This window comes from Condylostylus longicornis, unplaced genomic scaffold (assembly GCF_029603195.1).
Source record: "Condylostylus longicornis isolate FDR11 unplaced genomic scaffold, ASM2960319v2 ptg000055l, whole genome shotgun sequence".
NCBI classification, from domain to species: Eukaryota; Metazoa; Arthropoda; class Insecta; order Diptera; family Dolichopodidae; genus Condylostylus; species Condylostylus longicornis.
The window spans coordinates 9,695,826-9,717,611 of NW_026578024.1; the positions used below are offsets into that span (position 1 = coordinate 9,695,826).

General features: G+C 26.4%; 1 protein-coding gene across 1 annotated transcript; it reads right to left on the reverse strand.

Annotated features, from left to right (window-relative positions):
* Positions 1 to 11,464: 11,464 nt before the first annotated feature.
* LOC129612100 (juvenile hormone esterase-like) lies at positions 11,465 to 13,477 on the reverse strand. The gene is made up of 4 exons (XM_055525597.1): positions 12,420 to 13,477; positions 12,043 to 12,360; positions 11,855 to 11,984; positions 11,465 to 11,794 (listed from the first exon to the last, which is right to left on the reverse strand). Exons 1-4 carry the CDS (start codon positions 13,447 to 13,449, stop codon positions 11,545 to 11,547), a joined length of 1,728 nt encoding a protein of 575 aa, XP_055381572.1. The 5' UTR covers positions 13,450 to 13,477; the 3' UTR covers positions 11,465 to 11,544.
* Positions 13,478 to 21,786: the final 8,309 nt, after the last annotated feature.

Genomic DNA, 21,786 nt, shown 5'->3' on the forward strand with positions numbered 1-21,786 from the left:
ATAGTTTTATGTACTCTGTATGAGTGGTATCTATTTTAAATTTGTTATCCAAAACATAGTTAGCATCATTTGAAATAAAATTGTAGATTTCCCATATCAATTGTTGCTCCACTTGCTTTCTGGTGTATCCTGGATTTGGAGAAATATTTTGAAACAGCGTGGGTAATAAAAGCGTTTTCCAATCACATCGTAGTTCATTTTCATTATAAGGAATATAGGTTTTTCCAATACCGATGGAATTTTTTTCTGCTGTTCCAATAAATATTACAGCAGCTTTTTCGTAAACTTCTCCAAATATATTTGGAATAAAATTGTTCAAAAAAATTTCAGAAATTCCCACTTTCCAATTACTCTTGTTTAACTCAAAATGCTTTGGGAATTTATTTGTAAATTTTGATAAAGCATTTTCTGGAAAATATTTCATTGAGGCATCACTTAATAAAGTTATATAAAAATCCTCTTCCTGATTTATTTGAATCGTGTCCATGGTTGGGTTGATGAACCAGAATCAGATTTTACTTTTGTCTTCTTACGTACAGGAAAATTCAGTTTTAGCTGTTTATCGTCTGCTTTTGTAGATGATCGAAGTACTCGTTTTGAAGGTTTTTTAGGGCTTTCAATAGGAACACTTATAATATCGCCTGAATCAGTTTCAAACATGCGCACATTTGGTGTATGAATAGATTTGCGTGGCTTTAAACGTGCACCTTCCGAAGCTACTGATAGTGCTCTATCTCGGTGAAATGATTCGTCTTTTATAGTATCGTCAAAGACATCATCCTCGTCTAAACTCCAATTTTCAATTGGTTCAAATTCAAAAAGCTCCTCTTCAGGTAAAAATGTAGTTTGTAAACCAATATTTTTTTGGTATATATCATCTGTTTGAACACTAGTACTTTTTTGTGCCGGTTTTACGCGTGTTTGCGTGCCTTTAGACTCTAATAATATTGGCTTATTTAATGAGTTAACAGGCGTCTTTGACATTCCTTGGCGTTTTTTGTTACTAAATTTCATCAAGTTTTGACGATATAAATACCATTTCTGATTATCATTTAACTTTTTGTTAAATAGAATAGCTTTTATATTTCTATCAATATCCGAGAGTTCATTATCGTTTATGATATTTTCTTTTAGTTTATTGTATAAGTCTGGTTGAATAACAATCATCCGTTGCAATGTGTTGTTCATTTTGTATATTTTGAAATTAGTTTTCCTAGTAAACCCGATAGAACTGTACCGATTAACATTGGTAAAAAACCACCTTTTTGTATAATGAATTTACGTTTAGCGTTTATAGATTTTTTTGGGCAAGCTAAATATCGAAGTTGATTTTTATATTTTCTTATTCCCAATAATTTGTTTTTGGAAAGTTTTGTATTTCCATTAAGAATGTTCAATGAAATTTCACACAAAGTTTTTATCACCTCAGAGTCACAATTCTTTATTAAAATATTTCGAAATTTTGTTTTAGATTTTTTTAACGTATGCAGTATATGCTGGTTTGCTATCAAACGTTTCATATTTCTCACATAACTTTTTATTTTTTAATTGATCTAGTGTGCAAAAGCACACACAACTTTTTATTTTATTATCATATATATCAGTTCTGAATTGAAATAAATCGTTTATACCTTGCGTCAGGTCTAAAATAATATAGCTATATGGCTTCGACGTTGTCTCATTATATAGCTTTTGAAATTCTTTAATGTTTTCTGGTACTATTTGTCGTGCCAAAGGTAAAATTTGCGATTTATCTCGTGGATTTTTAAATAGAACCAAGTACTTTGCATTTAACGATATATCTCTGCAGAATTTTCCTTGATGAAAAACATTTTGTGATACAAGCATGATTGATAGGTTGCGATGATGAGATCCTTTAGTAAAAAGTTCGCAAACTTTTTTACTGTAAGCATCAATCATTAAATCATCCAAAATAATCATTGTTGCAATATTGCTATCATTATTTAAATTTTCTGGAATTTCATTAAAATATTCAATTTGGGTAAAATTTAGGTTTTTCGGCATTGCGTTGTTTTCTGGATTACACCACATAATATGTTCTATTTCAGGTTGAATTAATTTATTCATTTGATTGATCAAATTACAAATAAATGTTGTTTTGCCTGAGCCAGACGGCCCAGCTATTATCATTGTAAACGGGTGATGGAATTGAATCATGTTTTAAACATAAACTTTTTGCAGCTCTTGATAATAAAATCTTCCGCTTATTTCTTTACCCTTCAAATCGTGCAGTACAAATAACGGATAAGGTTCTCTATTTATAATTTTATTTACTATAAAAATTTCTTTCGTCCATTTTTCTGTATAGCCATGTTCAAAAGTTGCTTTTTTTCTACGTACTCGTACTAAATCTCCGACAAAAATGTCAACAAATAATTTAGGGTCTTTTTGAAAACGTTTTTTAAAATTGTTGTAAATTTCTTTAGTATGTTTTAATTCAACTTCTGCAGGACGAAATTTTGTGGTACTGTGTACAGAAATATTGTAACTTTTAACGAGTTGCGGTAAAATGTCTATGTATCTTTTACTAGAACTTTCTGTAAAGAACCTGAACATCTTTTCTTTTAACGTTCTATTGAATCGTTCAACCACAGCCGCTTTATTTGTTGATGCTATTATTGGAAATCTTTGTTTGATATTATTATGTTGTAAAAAACTTTTAAATATTATATTTTTGAATTCTCTACCTTCATCTGATTGAACCGTTTCTGGTTTTCGTTGACTTTTTAATATAATTTTACTAAAGGCTTTTGTAACTTCAGATCCTGTTTTTTGTTTTAAAGGTACTACCCAAGCAAATTTCGAAAAAACATCAATTGCTGTTAACAAAAATGTGTAACCATCATTATATTTTTTAAACATTTTTAAATCACAAAGATCTATTTCCCACAACTGATCAATTTTTTGAACTAGGTAATGATTTCTTGGAAACTTTGTTTTGACCGGGTGATGTAACGTATAAGTTGGTTGACTCCTCAACCCAGCTTGAATTTTTTTCAGAGATATTTTATCATGTTTTAAAGCCTTGTGAAGTTTATTAATTGAACCATAAAGGTTTTCTGTATCTTTATCATAATATGTTTTAAGTATTTTAGAATTGACATTACCCATATTAAAAGCAACTTGTAAGCTTCAAATCTTTATATAAAAAGAAAACATTACAGAAAATTAACTTCTTATATATTATATTTTCTCTAAAAATTTTTAAAAAAAGTCAAATTTTAATAAAAAAATTTACAAAATGCGTTTCTTAATTCGACTAACAGGTATCGGTTTTTTATTCAAAAATTTACATACATTCTGTTTAACTCTATAAACAACAGATTCTTTATCCATTCAAAACTTACATACATTCTGTTTAACTCTATAGATAACAGATTCTTTATCCGGCTGGAAGACAAAAAATTTTATATCTTGGCATGCCTACGTTTACGTTAATATTCCACCACGATTTATATTTTTCTTTTTATATTGCTTTTTATTTTTTAAAGCTTTTTTGTTTTTTTATATTGATTTGCTTGATCAAGTACTACTCGAAAAATATTTTATATCTTAGCATGTAAGCTACACCTACGTTAATATTTCACCACGATTTATATTTTTCTTTTTTATATTGCTTTTTATTTTTTAAAGCTTTTTTGTTTTTTTATATTGGTTTGCTTGATCAAGTACTTCTCGAAAAATATTTTATATCTTAACATGTAAGCTACACCTACGTTAATATTTCACCACAATTTATATTTTTCTTTTTATTTTGCTTTTTATTTTTTAAAGCTTTTTTTGTTTTTTATATTGGTTTGCTCGATCAAGTACTACTCGAAAATATTTTATATCTTAACATGTAAGCTACACCTACGTTAATATTTCACCACAATTTATATTTTTCTTTTTATTTTGCTTTTTATTTTTTTATTTTGCTTTTTATTTTAAAAGCTTTTTTTTTGGTTTTTTATATTGGTTTCTTAGCAAAAGTGCTACTCGTAAATACCCTTTCACTCACTCCAATTATTTTTTTATATATTTTACTACGGAGAAGTACTACTATACTACTTATATGAATATTTAAAATTGCAATAATAAGTAAAATTTTTCTTATGCCATTTTTAATTTACTACCCTAACACTTGCATTAATATATAATATGTATGTATGTATACTCATTCAGTGCATATAAATCATGAGTATAATTTTTGAACTGTTCTCAAATTATCGATTTTCGTATTAATATAATTATGTACGGCTGTATGTGTACAATAACGTATTTATTGTCTCACAATCTCCGGTATTTTTTTTTTTTTTTTTTAATTTTTCGGTATTTCTTTTATACCTGAGCATCGTCTTAATTATTTAATTTAGCATAAAAATTTTTTAACCTTTTTTTTTTTCATAATAATTTCCACCTCAAATATACGGTATACATATTATTTAAAAACAAAAAAAAAAATTAAACCAAAATTTTCACACAATATTATTGAAGTGGAATTAAAATGATTATAGAGTAAAAACCGGGAAAGGATAAAGTTATTTTGTAAAAAAAAATATTAGCAATACCTTTATATATTGTATATATACAAATATAACAGTATATACTATCATGTATAGTTCATGAATCACGAATTTATAATATTTTTGTAAATAATTTCAAGTATGAATATTGAAATTTGATTCAAGATCAAAGGAGTCAATGTTTTTTTTTCTCTTTCTTTTTTTGTTACCTTTTATGTCTTCATTAAATTCCATTTGACCATAATAAAGTACAGAAAATAAAAATGAAAAAAATAAAAATAATTTAAAAATTGTCACAACACCAATATTGAAAACAGAAACTCTTGCCATAAACCCTTTTTTTCCTATCCAAATCTGAATTATTAAAACAATAACAACAAGCACGGCGCATTGAGCTAAAATGAGATCAAATTTTTTTTTTTTGTTTCTCTACTCTATACGTGCTTGTACTCCACTTTTTCACGTTAAATAATTTTTATTTATAGAAATCATAAAGAGCTTATCATACAAGAATATCGATATTGAATTGACAAAATTTAATAATAATAAAAATATAGAAAAAAAAACAATATCGCGGACCTTATAAATGGAAAAATCATTCAAGTAATAAATAGACAGGTGAAAAATTTCTCAAATCTAAAATAAAAAATTATTTTTTTTTTTTGTTACGGTAATAAAGTACTAAAACAAGTACAAAGTATAAAAATACGAAATTTAATAGTGCCATAATATTAGATAAGATATTGCAGTTTGAGAATTCAAACATTTGTTTGCAATATAAGCTAGTATACTCTCTAAACCAAAATCGACTAGAAAACGGGTAGTCATAACTAGATTGAGTCACTAGATTGGAGTCACTAGGACTCTAGTTGTCAATCTAGTTAGAAAAACGTAACTAGATTCTAGTAAAATTTCTTTACTAGAGTTTCTAGTCATATCCTAGTTAGCTTTACTAGATAGTCTAGGTATTATTACTAGGAGAATTTTTTACTAGAATAACCATTGTCGTAGATGTTTATTCTAGTCAAAACAACTTGAAAAAACCAGTTCGTCAAACTAGAAAAAACTAGATTTGAGTACTAGAAATTTATCATTACAACTAGTTGAAGTATTGTGGCATAACTAGAATCTAGCGCGGTTCAACTAGAATTTACAGCTCTTGCAACTGGGATTCGAATGCAAGAGTGCTAGATGTAGTTAGCTAGTACAACTTGATTTTATTTAGGCATGCCTAGTAGTTTTACTTTGAAATGTGGTCATTACAGCTGGAAAGCAGTACCTGAAAAAAAAACTGATTTTTAGAAAAAATTTCTACTATTTTAAAATATTATTTAATACTCAAAAATTTTATTTCTATATTATTTATAAAGATGCAAAATGAGGATATAAATCTGACGTTGTTTTTGAGACCATAAACTGCATTCTTTGATCCCGAGTTCTGTCCGTAACTTCAAAAATCTTTTTTTTATTTATTCATGTAGGTTCAACTTTTCAAATCTGTATCAAAATATAAAATGGAAAAAACTTGTTAAAATTTTATCATGAAAATTTGGTGTGAACTTACATTAATTTGTTTTCTTTAAAATTCGCTCTCATTGTCTGCTACTAGATTAGCGGTTGTGAAAAATGTTTTTCTCGTTGAAGAAACTAGGTTAACAGCTACACTAACTAGAAAAATATTTACAACAAATGAAAATCTGGTTACGAACACTTGAAGCCTAGCTGCTAAGTGTTAGTTGTTGTTGTATATTCATGTTGTTGTTTTCATATTTAGTTTATTTCACAACTTTTAATAAAATAATAAAATGTGGGAATAAAATGTTCTTTCTTTAGAAAATTGGAAAATGAATAGAAGATTAACTTACCTTTTAATAACATTGCAGATTCTTCATCCAATCCATTTACATATATTTTTTTTAAAATTATTACTAAAATTTATTATTTATAATGCTTTTTATAATATTTTTTTTATTATCATGCTAGAACACTTTTTTTTCACAACAAAAAATTTTTTTCACAAAAATGGTACAACCTCAATCAAAAATGATAATATTATTATTACGACTGATCAATTATGAGAAATTTTATTAGAAAAAGAAAGCGCGAAATGTTTTCTGTAACTGTAACAAAAAATTCTCTCTTTTTGAGAACTTAGAGAGAAATAAAAGAGAAGACAACTAGAATACAACAATTTGTATATTTTTATATTAAAAGTTCTACTGGAATTCTAGTTGAATTCTAGTAAAACTAAATTCTAGTTGAATTCTGGTGAAACTAAATTACCTGAATTTCCAGCTTTTCAACTAGAATCTCAGGTATTATGAATGGATTAAAAAAATTTAACTAGATTTTCAGTTATTTCGTACTCTTTTTTTTCGCAATCTAGGTACAACAAGTGAAATACTAGCTATCGTAAATAAAATTCCTAGTAAAAAAAGCTTAACTAGGATTTAACACCGCATTCTAGTCGAATTTGGTTTAGAGAGTATACATTATATACTTTGTTTATACTAGGTTAGGAGCGGAATATCTCAAATATTTTCTTTAATCTGCTATATTTGACAAAATATTATTATAGAGAAGAGACAATTTTCCGACTAAATATGATAGGGTTGGTTGATTGAGTTGATTTTCGATTGAATATTTTTTTTTTATATTTGCTCAGTGTTGTTGTAATACAATTACGAGATAAAAAAAATTTTTTATGATGATTTGTTTAGCAAACAAATTACAGTAAATTATGTATTATTAAATATAAACAATCTAAAATATTGTACAAACTAATTATTATTGTAATAATTAAGTTTAGTAATGTAGGAGATTAGTCGAGCAAATATTTTTGAAAACCTTTACTAAATAAATCAAAATTTTTAAATTTTTGAAAATTGACTTATAAATCAATATTTACCGGCCACTTTGCATAAGAGAAATTATGTGATGGCACCAAATTTCGCATGTCGAGTTTTATCTGGAAATGGAAACAGATTTTCTTAAAATTTTATATATAATCTTCGTCTGACGGTACAAGAGACAAGAGAGTGCGGCCCAAATTTGCATTTTTACGCATATATTAAGAGAAATAATCAACCAATTTCTTTGAAATTTAAAACTAATTAATGGAATTTTTTGAAATTTAATATTTGAATTCTGTTTGGCTACCGAAATTAACTAGTAAAATTTTCAGCGAATTTCTCTCTGAGCGAAATTTACATTTTTCTAAGTATAATAGATTACATTTCAAAATATCAAGAGTAGCTATTGCTAAATTAAATACACCAACAAAAGGTTTTGCAAGTTTTCGATTTCATGAAATTGTCAATTTTTTCCTTTTTTATTTTTTTAACTTTTGATTTTAATTAATTTAATAAGAATTTCCTAAGTAAAATTTTAGAGTGAGAAATAATAAACAGTTTTGCAACGTAGTATGTTTAATTGACCGTATGTGATAAAATGTTTTGATGGACCATACTCTAAAAACATCTTCTACTGAAATACATTAGTTTTAAAAAACAAATTCATTTATAAAATCTTGTGTAATTAAATCTTTTAGTATGGTCGGCTTTCTTTTTTTCTTTAATTCATAAGACTTGACTTTATGTCGTAAAAACCTGCAACCCAATCTTCTATTAAATTATAATCTGTCATGTATAAGAAATGAAAATATTATCCTTCATTCACATTGGTGAACGTTGCCATTTACGCATTATGAAAGAGCAGCGTTATTACATTCGAATTAAATATTAGAGATAATTCGAACGAATGTTCGAAGGGTATACTAAATTTGCCTTACCGTTTGTAACGCTAAGAAATAACGGTGTTAGATATAGACTCAAGTGTATGTTTTTGATCAGCGTCGAATTCTGAGTTGATTTAGCTTTGTCTGCCCGTCCGTCCGTCCGCCCGTCCCAGCGATAACTCAAAAACTAATTGAGCTAACTTCACCAAATTTTCACAAATAATTTATTGTAGTAAGTGCCAGAATCGTCTTTAAATTGGACATGATCGGTTTACTGCTTCGGGTAGCTGCCATACAACTTCAATAGTAGTTTGGCACACACAGTATTTTGAAGAACACAGTACTGAAATTTTGCATAAATTAATATGGTAATGACGAATACGGCAGCTTAAAGTCATAGTCTGAACCTTAGTCAGTTATGGCATATTTATTCGCACACAGGATAAAAAATTCGTACGGGTATCACAAAGTTGACAAGGTAAACTCTATTTTTTCTCGTTATTAATTCATTTTGCTTATGTGGGAAATATCACGATAAAAGGGAAATTCAACTTAAATATCTACAATTATAAATTTGACTAATTTCAAATGTCCGTATTCGGTGTGAAAATCTAGAAAAACTCCTAAATTTTATATCATCGGAACATTCTTTTCAAAAAATGGTTTTACACTTCCGGAGTTATAATTTTGATATAAATATATTTTATTATATAATAGCTTTAAGGTAAATTAAATAAAGATAAGAATTAAAATCTTAACATTTACCTCACACTCAGTACATTGTATACTATGAGGTTTTTAATGCACATGCATATTTAATGATACTTAAAATATCAATGCCAATTAACTTAATTTAAAAAAGAAGACATTTTTTAATGAAAAATTAATTTAAATCTATAAATATAGAGGAAGATCTATGTATTTTACATGGACATGAAATAAAAATATTCAATTTACTTGTTATTTCTATAATTATTCTATGTATAATAAGTTGTCTTAGCTGCATACTCAAACAAATTACATAACATCTTTTAAACTTAATGAATTATATAATTCATAATATGTGTATTATAAATGTATACATATCTATATATATAAACATAACAACAAATGCAAACAAAATATAACAACAAATGCAATGAAATAATCAAAAATAATTCCCAAAGTGTATTGAATATTTCCGTGCAATTGTTCAGAAACTTTTCATTCTGACATTTGTCATTTTATGTTTACATATATGCGTTTTGTTTTTTGTAAGAATGGGACTTTATTCCCATGTGTCAAGTTGATAAATTTCTATTTGTTGAGCAATTATATACTACATATATATCTATCTGATATAATTTATATATTTCTAAATATAGTAAAATATAAAATGAATAATTTGTATTCAGAATGATTTAAATTGTTCTTAAACCGCTAGATGGTATATAGAGTCTGTGTGATGAATGGTATATTATGTTATTATAGAAACTATCAAAAAATATGTAGGTACTATATGAAGTTATAAGACAGGTGCTTTACTTATTATTTTCAATTTGATGAAATTTAAGATATTGTAGAATTTTTTTCTACATAATTTTTTTTCTTAATAGATAAATCAAAAATTTTTATATTTATTTCCTTATTAAAAATCTCTTTTTTACATTATATATTTTATTGTGTGGCATGACAGGAATGAAACCACAATGGCACGAAATCAAAATTATATTTGAAAACTAATTAAAGACTTCCTTTTCATTTCTATATGATCAATTCATTTGGTATTTTTAAAGTGATCAACATTTTCTTAAAATCTACTTGACACATTTTGGAAGAATTTATAATTTTCAAATTTTTTTAATTTTAGAAAAAATTTTGTTTTAGTCGCATGTACATATATAATCTCGGCAAATTATTTTCTATTATAACAGAATCAGAAAAAATAAATGGCAGGTCTTTAATAGAAAATTAAAATAGTAGCACAATCGAATATATTAGTATGGGACCGTAATCGAATATGTTCCGGAAGTTAAACATAGAAATTTAAACTTTAGAATATTGTTTATAATTTCTGCCAATACCAATAATATTTATTTCAGAAGTAAAAATTTACGTTTTCTTAAATAAATATAATAATTTACCTACGCCTGAACGTATGCAAAATTAAAAATTATTAAATTTTTGATTGATAAAATTATTAAATTTTAATCAGTCAAAGTGTATGAGTCCGTACAGTAAATCTCTTTTATTATGAACTTGTAATTAAAAATTTATTTATATTCGTTTTGTGTGATGGTTGCAATAAAACCTCGAATAATTCTATAACTAAATTTAAGAGAATATTTGGCCAATATAATATCTATAAATATAGATCAGTATAGTATCTATCTATCGATACAGTAGGTATCAAACCACATTTCTCTTGTCACGTCTATGATATTGTCGAAGCACAGCAGGTGCACCATGTTTACCCCTTATATCATTTTCAATAACCATAAAATTTTATATATAATAAAGACAGCCGCTTGGACAACTACTTCAATCGCAACCAAACAGAAAAACGGTTCTATCATTCCCTATTGTAAGTCAGTTGGGACTTCGTTAAATAACTTGGCTAAGAATGAATGAACATAATAGTCGATAAAGCTAAGGTCGATTTCAATGAATTCCATAAAATGATTGAAAATTGAATTTTTGTACGTGATTATAATTGAAAGCGAATTGAAAACATCACTTAAAAGGCGAGATACATGACCATCGCAAAAAATCTTAAGAAATTCAAAATAAAATTGTTCATGCAAACGATCAATTTTCCATAGATCAATAATGATTTTTGGTTAATATCGAAAAAATAATTTCAACAAATAATATGGCACTCCAAAGAATAAATTTTCACTATATTTTAATTTCAATTTTAGTACATTCTTAGTACAACTTTGAACGTAGGCTTCATTGTACTATAAAAAGAAGGCGCACTTAGCACTAAATAAAATGATTCGGTAAATTTTTAAGAGTCCTTTTTTTAATTATTTCTATTTAATTATTATTCGAATTTTTCTCACTTGTTATGATTTTGCAAGCTTGTTTACTTTGATAAAATGCCTTTTCGATATTTTCACTATGATTTCGTTTAAAATAGTTGATATGAATTATTGTAGATAAACGGTTATTCGAGACATAAAGCTTATCTTATCATTGTTAAAAATAAAATTATTTTTGATTTTATTTTTATTCCTCAATCACTAATTATTAATCTGAATAAAGTGTTTTTTTAATTACAATACTTGAAGTTTTCAATTTTTATTTTAATCCATTTATGAGAGACGATATGACAAATGACAATCCAACTAAAACTGCAAAATTTAATGAATCAAATCGGAATGCTTTTGAACCAACCGGAAATAGTTCATCCCAAAGTTTCATTCTTTCAAGATATGGTTCCTCTCTTACGGAACATTCTCTGCCATTAAATAATGTTGTTACGTTTTCTTTATGTGTTTTTGGCCAAGATCCACAATGAGGATCAACATCTTTAATATCATTAGGATTCCTTAATTACAATATTAATCATTAGTTATTGAGCACATAATCTCTTAAAAAAAAATCTTACCCAGTTTTTACAAAATTATAAATCCATTTATTAAGTCTTTCCACCATAAATTGTTCTGGATCTGTTACATTATACGGAGGGCCACAAGATGATACAAATATGTATTGTAAGTCATCAGTATGACTAATAACTGGAAAAATAGATTCTATTCAAAAGTATTGTTTGAATTAATTAAAATTATTTCTTACATTTCGGGAAATTTTGCCAATCTTTATTACCACAACTAAACCGACTTTTATAATCAAATCTGTAATAGTAAATATCAGTAAAATTTTTAGCCAAATGTACTAGTCTATGAACTGAGTGTATAATTGAACTGTCACTGAAAGCTTGTGATAATTTATCAAGATTTAACGTGGAAATTGCTTTCTGCTTAAAATAAAATTCTTTTATTTTCTTAGCAATTTCTGAGGATTTTTTCGTCTTTTCTTGAAAAGTAAACAATAATGGTGCTGCTGCCTCAAAATTTTCATTAATCTTTTCAAAATAAGGTGTTAGAACAAGATCTAAAAATGAAATCATGTCTTTACTTTTGCTTCTTTGAAAAACAAAATTTTTATCATACCATGTGCAAGTTGATCGAATTCATCTCTTGTTGTACCAGTCATTATTGGAACTTTATGAAAACTACCATTCATAACAGTTATCGATGGATGTTCAACAAGGAATCTTTCTTGTCCAAAATCCTCCTCAATTTCAATATTAAAATTTATTAAATAATTTTTTTCTTCTTTGAACTCAGCATTATCTGCAAGTACTTTCCATGGAACATTTCTTAAACATTTAACCATTTCAGTTGGATTATCATTAGAACAATTAACTTTTTTGGCTAGTATCGTTGTCCACTTTAAATTATCAATATGATATGCAGAGGTTGTTGAACCGCTAAAAGCTATTGCTTTATGAAATAAACCTTTGGAAAGAGGTGAAACAAGATGTGCCGAAACAGACCAACCACCAGCACTTTGTCCAAATATTGTAACAGAATTTGGATCTCCTCCAAATTCTTTAATATTATCCCGAATCCATTTTAAAGCTAAAACTTGATCTTTTAAACCATAGTTACCTGTAGCATCTTTCGTTTTTGTGCTTAAAAAACCAAAAGGTCCTAATCTATAGTTAATTGTAACTAAAACAAGGTCATTATCAAGTAAATATTGAGGACCATAAGAATAACTTTGTCCTCCACCAAAGACAAATGCTCCACCATGAATAAAAACTAAAACTGGTTGTAAAGCATCTTTATTACGAGTATAAACATTCAATTTGAGGCAATCTTCTGACATTGGCAATGTTTTATTTGTTCTTGGTTTTTGTGGACAAAAATCACTGTCTACTGTAGCATTAAAATCATCTTTTAATTTTTGTAGTGGCTTTGGATCTGCAAATCTTAAATCTCCTATTGGTGGCTCTGCGTATGGTATACCCAAAAATGCCATTATATTATTTTGTTTTTGAGTCTTCATCCATTTCCCAAACATGTTTAATTTGCCTGATATTCTTGGTGGATCCTCACATTTTGTAATATGTGTAAAGTTAAGTAAAATTAAGGTAAAAACTAAAACGTGTAAGTTTATTTTATGTTTATAAATCATTTTTTTTTATAAAATTAAAAACGTGTCTTTACGCTTTAAAATAAAATTTTTAACTAAATTTTAAAGTTTTTTTTTCAAATTTAATTAGAAATTAACAAAGTCAAGTACACATTAATTGGCATTCGCATATTTACTTTGCAAATAGTGTAAGCTCTCAATTCGGTGTTATCATTATGTTATCAATTTTGTGATTAACGAAAATCTTTAAAAGCTTCTTTTTATGTCATTATTGAAACTTTTTTTATTGCGAAAATAACGATGATTTGGCCAAATCACTTTTTCTACAAAGATACAGCTAATTACTTTTTCTACAACGTTAGAATTTTCATAATTGCGGCGACATTTTTCAAAAATCTCAATTAATCTAAATGAAATTGTGATTATTTGATGCGAAGAATTGAACTAAAATATTACCGATTTCCTATATGATACATCTAGACTCTACGATCCTGAATCAAATCCATAGCTGGTATTCTAAATAAGCTATGATTTGTTAATTTAATGATTTTGCTACAGCTCATCATGAAGCAAAATTATGCTTGATGAAGAATGTCATCATTTTATATTTGGAAACTGATCAAAGACAATATTAGACAATAGTAAACAATTAAACTATTTTAAGGAAAATTGCTTTTATCAAAACCCCTTTTTCATTAATATCACAAAATCTATACCGGAATTATGTTAAGGTCTATTTTGCACTTATAATTTCTTTTAGAAACCTAAATATGATCATTTTCGACAAGTTGATTAGCTATAGAAAATTTTTTTCTAGAATTATAGTATTACTCATTTTATGTATGGAAGAGACCTGCAACATATGACCAAAGTAAAATGATAAAAGCTATACAAATTTTATTTTAAAGATAACAAATCGCGTCAAGATTATTTCTTTATCAAATGTTTATTATTATCGACTCTTATCAGTTAAATTGTAGACATAAGGTATGTATCGTATAAATGTTTTACTGGTTTATGACTAAACAGAATTCAGATTATAATAAATATTACTCGTATGTCCCAAAAACATTTAATAAAACATGAAAAAATACCTAAGGTAATAATTTCCAAACTGGAATTTTAATAAGGCCAACAAATTGGTGAACAAATATATGAAGTTGACGAGTAATTGCATTCATGGATTAAGAAATTGAGATTTTTATACACATATTCTTGTGAAATTGTCTGCTGTATTGCATAGGTATTGAAAAGCAGTGGATTCAATTTAAGGCAAAAAGGAATTGAAATTAAACCAGACTGCATCTTCATATAAAAAAGACATTAAAAATTATATAAAAAGCAGACCGCAAAATTTATTTCCTAAATATTCTTATAAGTTTATTTTAAAATTGTAAAATTCTCATTTACAAGATTGGGATAAAGTCCTTTAAATATTTTTTTCAAAAGTTATGTAAATTAGAAACCCTCTGGTTAATGCACACCTTAAAAAATGTAAATTCGACTCGAGGACGTGTAAAGGACTGAAGGATAGAGGATCTTTTGTAACTGAAGTTGGTCCTTAGTAGAGGTTTTATTTCTGTGTTCGGATTGGCCTGAAAAGTTTTTCAATTAGAATCGTTGCCAAAAGGAACTTAAAAACTAAATTGCGTTAATGGATTTCTTCGTCCGTCCTACATGTCTCTCTGCATGTATATATTCAAAAATTTTTTTAAAAATGTACTTTTACAATTTCTTTGAAAATATACGAGCCTCGTTAATTTTTCAAATGAAGTACGTTCAAATATATGTAGTTATCAAAATCCAACAAGTGCTAATTTTCGACATGTTATTATTATACTGAAACTCAAAAAAATTTGGGAATTCCGCAAATGCAGTATGTTTACGATTTACATCTTATACTTGACTCTGAAATTAGCCTAAATCCAAACTAATTCCTGTTTTCCACGATTTTTTCGATTTTATTCCTTTTTTTCCTAATATTACTCCTAAATGTATGCAACAGGAACTTAGCAAATAATTTTTAATTAAATATGTTTCAAACTATTTCTTTTCTTTTCACATTTTCTTTCTTCTTCAAATATCAGAATGTTCATTAATTAATTAATAGAAGAAGAATTTATTTTTAATAAAGTTACCAAATTTCTGTGAAGGCTTTCAGGAATTATCCGAAGTCATATCGGCTCTCACAAAATATTTAAAAATGTTATAGCAGAAAAAATTAAAAAATTTGGAAGCCGCTTATAAATTAACAATGCAAGATTTGAATTGTTAGGAAGTAATTTAAATAAAAAGCATCTTAATCTCGAATAAAATTTTGAAACAAAAATTACATCATTACATGATTTTATGCTGCAACTACTCGACAATTCAAGATAAATATTTTTGTCGGGACGAAAAATCCAGGATCTTTTATTACAATACAAAAAAAAAAATCACATAATGTTGACTCTCTGATCAAAGGAAAATTGGAGTATTGTGATCAAGTCCAAATACAAAAAAAAAATGTTTGTTACATTGCAAAGGTATTGTTCATTTATTTAATTTTACTGAAATTGATCGATCTGTTTTCTCAAAATTACAAAAAGCTAACAAGTTATAAACAATCAAAATAAGTCTTTTGTTATTAAATGATAAAAGCAACTTAAACAAACTCAAATCGAAACTCAAAGGAAAAATAAAAAAAAAGGACAATAATCCCTTCGCATTCTTTTAATATTGTTAAAGTTTCTGAAAAAAAAAAACAGAACAATTTTTTTTTTGTTTTGTTTTCTTCAATAAAGCCAATCTTTTTCAAAATCTGAAATCCAAATCGACTTTTTTCCTTATTTTATTTTTTTTTATTTTTTAAATTTTCGTTCGTTACTTGATTCTTCATTCATGATCTTCTGATATTTTCAATTATATTCTAAAATTTTCTCGATTATAGATGAAATATAATGTAAGCGGGTTGGACCATTTGGAAAAAAAACCATCAGAATTGAGACTTTGGACCATTTCTATAATTTGGATTTGCAAAAGCATCGAAAATTATTCCAGTTTCTTTGGTCGTCATTTTAAATTTATAAACACAATACTACAAAGCAATAACTGCAAATCCCAATACTGCAAAAACATCGTGGTAGATATATGCAATATGATTTTGATTATAAAAACAAAACAGCTCATACGATTTAACTATACGCTACAAAAAACAATTTCACTGTATGGAACTGGATTGGCAACATTTGTTTATAAGCATAAATATTGCTCAATTTTAATGCGATGAACTGTGTTTCTGAATGGGCCTTATATATATGAAACTTCTTACAAATTCTTATTTGTACAATTGCCCAATTAAATTTAAGACTTCTTCTAATAGCTTTTAAAATTAAATAAAATTGGAATTAATAAAGAGATTCCTTAAGTTACTAAGGAGATAATTGAAAACTTGTTACTAACAAGGAATTTCAACTTATTCTTTAATTATTTCTTCTGATTTCATGCCTACTTCTTTAATTAGAACAAAATATATTAAATGATAATCAATCAGGAAAGTTACGCAAAAGGTTATTGCCAATTCTCCTTCTTTCTGGTTAAAACAGAAGAACTTATATTACGTTTAGTATGTAGTTACCAATATATTTTCTGAAATTCAAAATTTTAATCTGAATTCTCTTGTTTATGCACCATACATTCATACATAATGTTACAATATTGAGTATATATAAAAATATACAATAAACATACACATATGTACGCGTGTTTGTAACCGAATAAAAAATGATTTCAATTTATGCTGCCGCCGTTTAAAAAATCACCGGTTGATTCCAAGATATCACCTTAAAAATCTTCTCTTCATCCAGGCTCATTGTTGTCGTTTAACATTTGTTTTTTCTTTATTTATTGTTTTTCTTTTCTCTTTTTCTCTTTTTTTTTTTTTTGTAAATATCTTCAAACTGACTTTTTTTTTCTCCAAGTTCTTGATTGTTTTGTGAATTGCTGTTCGGTCCTTGCGGTAATTTTGGACATCACAAACAAACAACTAAAAAAAAACTTTATAAAAATGGTATAAGAAAAAAAAAATTCAATATTTATCCTCTAATTTTTGTCCTTTATGTTCAAGTTGAGTATTTAAAGTTAAAAAGTTTAAGGAAAAAAGTTGATACCCATTGAAGATCTACAAATTCATCTATATATGTATAGAACGGTTTTCTTTTTTTTTGGGAAACAAAATACAATACAAATGTGTGTACACAGCATAAAAAATATTTTAAAGGTTTTTGACTTTTGTTAGGTTCCTGTAATTGTTTCAAAGAAACAGAACAAAAAATCCAAAATGAAAAAAAAAATATCTGAATTGTCCAGAAAAAATAGGGATTAAGAGAAGATCATCATCATCGTTATCAATATCAAAATCATCATCATTATTATTATTATTATTATCATTTATAATCAATAACGTCAGATCCTAACGAATCTTCTCGATTTACCAGTCTACAATCTATATAAAATATTATTATATGGGTATTTGGATATTATTATATTTCTGATCAGTGTGAAAATTTTAAGTTGACGTTATGAGGGTCGTAACAATCTTTAAGAAAATCATCAAATCAACTCAAGAAATAAGAAGGAAAAAAAAAAAAAATTGAAAACGAACACAAAGATTCAAGATTCTGTTAATAATTTAAGAATAAAACACAAAAATCAATTATATGAGTTTGTAGCCTTGTTCATTTTAACATACTAAAGGAGAGGAAAAAAAAAAATTGAATACAAAATGAAGATTTTATAAACTTACTGCAGTAAAAATGATGGGATATCAATTGTACCTTGTCAAGCACCTGTGGAGCTAATTATTATTGATTTGGTTATAAGATTTTTTGAAATGGTTATTTGATTAGGTTATTAAAATATTAAACTGGTTGAATTTAATTTTAGTTTCTTTCGAAAAAAAAAAATTTTTTGTGAAAAAGGATTTTATTAAATTAAAATTTGTGATTGATGTTTTTACGTACCTTGTATATATGTATGTACAAATTATATTGAATTTGATAGATTTAATTAGACTTAGCATAACTCAACATAAGCATGCTATAATTAATAAATTCAAAAAAAAAACTTTTAAATTAAAATTTTGTAATACTAATTAAAAAATAAGAGAAAAGCAGATCCTTCTACTTGAAACTAATTTGAATTAGAGTAGTTATGTTTAACTAAGAGAATTAAGAAAATGAGAAATATGAGTTTGACATTTAACACTTTCACTTTTGAAATTTGGAAATTGATTGGTTGTATCATCGTATTTAATGTTGAACAGTTTTGAGTCAAATATGTTCGTGATATACAAACATTAATTGACAAATCGAAACTGAACTAAATTTTTTAATATGCATTTCTAACGGTGTTTGTACGGTCCCACCTTAGATAGAATTGTGTTAGATTTCTGCGAATTTTAGTTTGGAAGTTTGAAGGAACTTTCGTTATACTATGGCATTCATGAAGAAGTTGGCATAGTTCCAGGTGGCGTAATATGTTATGAAGGATTGCCGATTCACTTTCAGGTAACTTTTGATTACTATCATCTCTTACTACCACTAATAACGTGTTTACACTAAAATATTAATAGATAGTATACATATTCAAAAAAAATTTTAAACTTGAAATCAAAGTAATCTTGCAATAACAAATAAGTTGTTGCTAACGTAAATATTCCATTTACTACTTGTCTCTCTACAACTAAAGCACTTTTTTTTTGTTTTTGGTGTGAAAAATCATGCAATTTAAATACACCGTCACATTTTCAATACTTCCAATAAACAGAAAACTCTCAATTCTAATCCGAAATTTTTGTTTTCAATTTTGAATATTCATCAATTTCTCTCTTTTCAGTCTCTTTTCTAATTTAACTGAGTCAAACTTAAAATTTTCGAAATTAAGAAAATATTAAATTAGAAAATAATTTAATTAAGAAAATTAACTAACGAAAGAAAATTACACTAACGAAATGGCAATTTTTGCAAAAGATTAAATTTATTATCATTTGCATTTTTTCCGTTATACTGCACTTAAGAGCATTTGGACTTTCCAATTGTCTTTTTTTTAACGGCTTTTTTTAAGCTAATAAACAATTATTAATAATGGTGGCGTGATCAGGGTTATAACCTGAGACTATTTGGGTAAGGTACCTATGTGCTATAAAAATTGCATCTTTGGTTGCATGCAATTGAAAGTAGTTACCGATTGAGAGCATTTTTATACTTTAGTCGTAAATTTTAAATAATAATAGAATGATTTCAAAATAATATGAAATCATTTTCAAAAAACTATTCAGAACTTAATAATTACAAAATTTTATAACAATTCTAATATTTTTGTAGTCCAAGAACAATAATGCAATATTTTATATGCACAAATATATTTCAAATCATCATAAATATCCACTTGCTCTTACAAAATTTCAAATGCAATAACAAGAAAAAACTTTTATAATTTTAAAATATTCTTTTATAATAAATGCATTATACCCAAAAACCAATATAACATATGTATACTCTTCAACAATATATTAACAACACAATATGCCCGAAGAAAGATCATAAAAAAAAAATATTTTATTAAACGATAAGTTTTTGTTTCATTAAAATTGTATCAGAAAACTCTAGGCTCCTATCATTTTAAAAATTATAACATTATTAAATATACATAATTATTTTTATTGATCTCAAAATCATATACACTCTGTTTTATACAACATTAATGATAATTTTATAATGTGAGTTATAAAAAAAATTTTATTTTAAAATACAATATGCCACCGATGATGCAGATATTGATACGTTAATCATCACCAAATACTAAAAAATTATAATATAGTTTTTCCTTTACCAAAAAAATTTATTGTTTTCGAATGACAACAATTCTCGCATATAACAATTTATAATAATATGGACTTGTTATAATAAACATTGTGTTATATTTTAACACTACCATGTGAATTTTATCATACAAAAAATTACAAAATTAATTCATTCTGGGTAGTTCATCATCATAAATCTTTTATGGCTACAAAGTTCTCACTTTATCTCTTTCTCTCTCTCTCTGTTTCTACACACATACTTGTATATTGTAATTATTGTTATATTGGCTCATAATTCATTTCAACTTGAAATTTAATCCTAAAAATGAATTCATCTTATTTAATATTATACAAAATCGATGTCCATATAAAAATTAAAAATAAAAAAGAAAATGTTTTTCTGTTCTTTTTACGATTCCATAACCAATTATTGAAAGAATTCTTATAGGAGCAGTCTTTTATTTTATTATTATTTTATATTTATTATGAAAATTTTTATTATATACAATATGGTTTCTATAATTATGTGAAATCTTAAGAAATAATTATTTTATAACCATCATACATAAAATTTTTAAGATTTCAGCTGAAATAAACGTTTCATGTTTATATCGATAAATTGTTAGGATACTATAAAATTAAAATAGAATAGAATAATAAAAATTTAGAAAAAAAAATTTTTTTTTCTTTTGGAATTACGTATTAATTTTTTTTTATGAATTATTTTCAGTCTAATGAGATTTGAATATGGTAATAAAAATTCAAGTATATCATATATGCAAAAACACTTTTGACGGATACATGAATTACTTGTCAGTTCGATTTTATATTATTTTATTCGTCTTATGTGCAATAGAATTAAGAAAAAATTGAAATTTTTATTTAATTTTCCATCTACCATAAACAATGCGTTTGACATTCCGGATAATAGTTCTCTTTTTAGCACTTTTCCAAAAAATTTTTTGAAAAAAGTGCTTATTAGTTTCACTCTGTCCGTCCGTCCGTCCGTCCGTCCGTCCGTGGACACTTTTTTTGTTTACAAAACTTCTACACCTTTTAAGATAGAAAGCTGAAATTTTGTACGTACATAGATCTTTACTAGAAACTTACTTCCGTAGAACAAAATTTTTACCTATCTCCCCCCCTCTAGAAGTTATACCCCCCCAAAACCTTAAAAATGGCCTTTTTTAACTTTTTGTTGCAATGAAACCATAAGCATTTTTGAAATTTTGCAAACGCAGAAAGGCAGTGGCTTGCTTCCCCTAGCGCGGTATGCTATATTCAAAATTTTGAAAAACAAAATGGCCGTTCAAATTTACCGTTATCTAAAGTCCTTTTTTTCCAAATTTTTGATGTCATTTTTCTTCTAGACCCCAGCCTGTAGAAGCTTGAAATTTTAGTGGCTTATAGACATTAAAAAATAGTTTATTTCGTTAGAAGAAAATTTTTTTCCATCTCCACCCCCTTTCAAGTTATCGCCCCTTGAAATTTGTAAAATTTGAATTTTTGACACCTTATATTTCCGAAATCGTACGTTT

What these genes read in the sequence shown, in the direction of transcription:
- LOC129612100 (XM_055525597.1), bottom strand. Translation starts at nt 13,449, where the DNA reads ATGATTTATAAACATAAAATAAACTTACACGTTTTAGTTTTTACCTTA. An exon ending in ATTCGATCAACTTGCACATG is followed by an intron (nt 12,361 to 12,419) that starts GTATGATAAAAA and finishes TTTCATTTTTAG; the next exon opens with ATCTTGTTCTAACACCTTAT. An exon ending in TTGGCAAAATTTCCCGAAAT is followed by an intron (nt 11,985 to 12,042) that starts GTAAGAAATAAT and finishes CTATTTTTCCAG; the next exon opens with TTATTAGTCATACTGATGAC.